Below are 4,325 nucleotides of genomic sequence, written 5' to 3'. Positions count from 1 at the left end.
GTAATTATAAAGATTATAGAAGTTTTCTTAATATACTCAAATAAATAAATTAAGATATCGTGCAATTTGAGATTCCACACATAATAGCCAAATTAAAAAAGTTACCTTCCAGCTTTCAACCGTTCCTGTTTTAGTGCTCAATGTTATGTCCCAAATATCTTGCTGGTTAACTTTAATTTTATCACCCAGAGTTTCAGCCACCAAGGTGCCACCACTAACATTGATAGCCTGGAACAATAATCATGCATGACACAGAAAATTTAAAATTCAGTTACTGCAGTAAATGACATCCAAACACCAAGATCCATTCATAGCGATATATCATTTGTTAAAATGATTACATGAGGAACGAAGCCTCTCTTTGTGGGCAGTTGAACTTGTGAGGATGAAACAATATGACCAGCTTCAACCCAGCGTGTAGAACTCAAAAGCTTTGCAGTTATAGTGAGGAACATTTCTTCGGATGACGACGAAGTCCACAAAGAATACCATGGACCTGATTGCCAATCGATGGTATAACTACTTTGGGGCTTAATTGGTTCAAGACTTAAACTTCCAGATCCGAGGTTACACCCATCTGCAGAAGCATACCAACTAAACTCCAGTCCTTCTGTTGTTTGAAAAAAATGCCCATTTTTAATCTGCAAAATTATATATATAAATAAGCAAGCACAGATTTGATCAATCAAATACAAAAACCACAACGTAATATGTGTACCTCAATTTTCCCTTCATGCAAAGCCACCTTGATTGGTTGGTATAGATACTTGACTTCTGAAAGAAGAAAAACCATGACTACCTTTCTAAAGAGACTAAACAAATGGAGGATGCACCCAGCTCAACAATGGTGCATACAAAAGTAAAACTATGATGTCAGTTTACCTTGTAAAACAGGATGAGCAGTTCGATCAGGAAATGTGAGGCCATTCAAACAAAAATTTGAGTCATTAGGAACATCCCCAAATTCACCTCCATACGCCCATCTCTGTCTGCCACTTTCATCAATTTTTATCAGGGCCTACATGCAAAGTACCAAACCTACTAATCAAAAGACTTCATCATAATAATCTGTAGACACTCCTACGATGTCATGAAGACAATATACCAGAACTGATATTAACAAACATCCAAATTGAAAATCCAGGGTAAAAGGTAGGAAACAAGGAAATGAAGATTGAATCTAATTTCAAGAGGTCAATCAATAGAGGAAAATAGAAGTTGCAGGGTTTTTTGTTCCTTGGATAAGTATAATCACTCCCAAAAAAGCTGATGATCATAACTGAACTCAATGAGTACAGGCAATGAGCCCACTTCATAAGCATGCCTAATCACATAAGGCCACATAACTTGGTCCACATAAAGATTAACAAGAGATTATCATACAGGCAAAAAATCATAGTAGGTGGACCTTGATCATGAACTTCAAGAATAAAGAGACCCTTGACAAAGATGGCTCAATATTAATGAGTATTTGTTTCTCAGTATTCAAAGTTAGCTGGGAACTAGCGCATGAAAGCCACTCACCCTCTATATTCCCTCCTAACATACACCTTATTCAGTAACAGAATCAAATCAAATCTTGATGGACCGCTCACCTGATCAACCCAATCCCAAATAAAGCCTCCTTGAAGTCCAAATGTGTTGTCAATTGCTTCCCAATATATATGTAGATTCCCATTGCTGTTACCCATTGCATGTGAATACCTGGCATTTGGGCATCAAAAGGAAAAATGGAAAGTAAATATCAACACTGCATTGTTGATACAAATCCCAATATCCAAATATAGAAATGTCAAAAATAAATAAGTAATAATGATTATGATGATGATGATAATGCATACTCGCAAAGAATGAGAGGTCGTGATTCATTTGGATCATTTGCAATTTTCAGCATGTCCCAAACACGCATATACATGGGGCACACAATATCTGTGCAAGGAGTTCTAGATCCACCACCTTCGTAATGCACTACCCGCGATGGGTCTCTTCCACGAATCCAACCTGACGAATATCTCATCATTGAATGGAGATAAAAATTAAAAAATAAACCTATTGTATCATTTGAAAGAATTAACTCCCTTATGACAATTCAAAAGGTAATAAAGCCAAATAAGATGCATTTAATAATGCTGTCCTACTTATTCTTTTCAAAGTTATTCTCGGCGAATAATTGTTGATTTTTCCTACCAACATGTGAATGTTTAACTACAGTAAGCGACTTGCCTTGCATATGCTTAAAATGGTTATTAATAAGCTCTGAAAAAGAGAACGCAATTTTTCGGAAGCAATTTATTCGCAGGGTACAAGATAAATTTACTAAGCAAATTTTCCAAAAATTAACTGGCAGGATAAAGTAATAAGTTGATACAGTTATGCACAAAATCGAGCTGTAAGTGTGGTACCAGCTAAAGAAAAATGATTTGGCCCAAATCCAGATTCATTCCCTAAAGACCAAGAAATAATGCATGCGTGGTTTTTATCTCTCTCGACCATGCTGATCACTCGATCCAGCATTGCAGCTGCCCAAATCGGTTCCAAAGTAGGATGCTTGAAATGTGTACAATAATCAAAACCATGAGTCTCAATGTTGGCTTCATCTATCATGTACATGCCGAACAGATCACATAGTTCATACCAGCGTGGATGTTGAGGATAGTGGCTATTCCTAACAGCATTAATATTATTTTGTTTCATCAAAACCAAATCCTGTAGCAAACTAGCAAAGTGGTAATCAGTGTATGAAAAGTTCCCATAATAAAGGTAAAAACTAACCACCAAATTAATTAAAGGGAAAAATGCAATTAACCCCTTAAACATTGGGTCTTGTGACATCTCCCTTAAACGTTCATAGTGTGCAATGAACGCTTTGGAATTATCAAATGGTGCAAAAAGATTTGCTAAATTTTCTTCGAAATTACCCCTTCACGTGATATCTTATTGACAAAATTACCCCCTTAAGAAAAGTTCACGAAAGGGCGTCTCTTCGCCATTTGATAACTTTAGGGTGTCATTGCACTTTTTGAAAGATCAGGAGAGCTTAATTATATTGTTTTCTCTTAATTACTATATGAGAGGATAAATTGACAAACATTACCTTGATCATGCAGGATTCTATATTTGCCTTTCCCACTCGTGGATGATGTTCATGCCTGTTCACACCTCTTATTACGACAGCTTTTCCATTGACAAGCAATTGTTTGTAGGCTGTAGATACTTTCCTAAAGCCCACTGGACATGACTCGCAATCAACAGTATTTCCAGTTTTATCTTTGAGGACGACAACTAAGGTATAGAGGTATGGCTGAGATAAATTCAAATAATATAAGATGTCAAATGAGGACAAAAGTCTTCAAAGTTCGCAGAAAAAGGTACAGAGCTGTATTCAAAAACCATATGGGGATGATAAGGTAAACAAAAATGTACTGATTGGGAAACAATGAGAGGGAAGAATGTGAGAAACAATAAACTTTGAGCATATCTGCAGATAACAGCCATAGAGTAAGTATGAAATGAAAGAATTTGAAAATACCAAATCTTTAGCTCAATACTGAATTGAGATCAAAGCACAAAACTTTTACAGAATCAGTGATCGTTTAAGACATGAATGCTCAGATCTTCAGATTAAAATCATTGGTTCATGTCTCAATAAGAAGAGTTCGGTCTAAACATGTAGAAAGTGATTGAAATTACTCACATGCTCTGCAGACCAAAGCTTTGGTGCTTGCAATTTCCCACCAAACACGTAACCATGGAAACCTAATGTTGGTGCACTTGATGGTTGAAATTTTAAGTCCACTACATTAGATGAGAGGAGATCAGGATTCCCATTACTGGTATACCAGCTTCCAGAATCATACAATGCAGCTTCAATGCTGTAGTTTGTTAGGAGATTATCCTTGGATGTCTCTAAGGAATTATCTACTTTAACTTCTACCTGGATCATAGGTAAGAGATATTAATAAAATATGATGCCCCAAATACAAACATGAATATATAAAATAATAAAAAAATTACAACATCAATTTAAACACAATAGTGGTTAGTGGCAATCAAAGTGAACCATGAACCCAGGCAGACCTGGCCTATGATATTACAAATCTGTATTTGAACTTTGGCAGAAACTTTAGCTAACCTCTACCTTTGGCCCAAGAATTATCATCAACTAGATTTAAACCAGAATACAAATTAGAACACTCTTTTTGCTAAAAATTAAGTAATTTAAAATTATTTAATCAAACTTTTTTCAATAGAATTATTTAGTCTAATTTTAAAAATATATTAGTAAATGATGCATTATATACAAATATTTTTATATATTTTATATA

The 4,325-nt window shown here is 35.3% G+C and overlaps 1 protein-coding gene across 2 annotated transcripts in view; it reads right to left on the bottom strand.

Moving 5' to 3' along the window:
* Positions 1–4,325, bottom strand: part of LOC107612827 (beta-galactosidase) — an 18,282-nt gene that overhangs the window by 8,298 nt on the left and 5,659 nt on the right. For both annotated transcript variants that reach the window (XM_016314580.2, XM_016314581.2), the window contains 9 exons: positions 3,695–3,934; positions 3,095–3,301; positions 2,403–2,706; positions 1,842–2,001; positions 1,596–1,704; positions 883–1,018; positions 719–774; positions 342–641; positions 106–228 (listed from right to left, as the gene is read on the bottom strand). In XM_016314580.2, the coding sequence (XP_016170066.1) occupies positions 106–228; positions 342–641; positions 719–774; positions 883–1,018; positions 1,596–1,704; positions 1,842–2,001; positions 2,403–2,706; positions 3,095–3,301; positions 3,695–3,934 (1,635 nt within the window). The remainder of the gene's footprint in view (positions 1–105; positions 229–341; positions 642–718; positions 775–882; positions 1,019–1,595; positions 1,705–1,841; positions 2,002–2,402; positions 2,707–3,094; positions 3,302–3,694; positions 3,935–4,325) is intronic.

The sequence above is a fragment of the Arachis ipaensis genome, chromosome B08, assembly GCF_000816755.2.
Source record: "Arachis ipaensis cultivar K30076 chromosome B08, Araip1.1, whole genome shotgun sequence".
NCBI classification, from domain to species: domain Eukaryota; kingdom Viridiplantae; phylum Streptophyta; class Magnoliopsida; order Fabales; family Fabaceae; genus Arachis; species Arachis ipaensis.
This window is presented reverse-complemented; position numbering and strand designations above follow the sequence as displayed.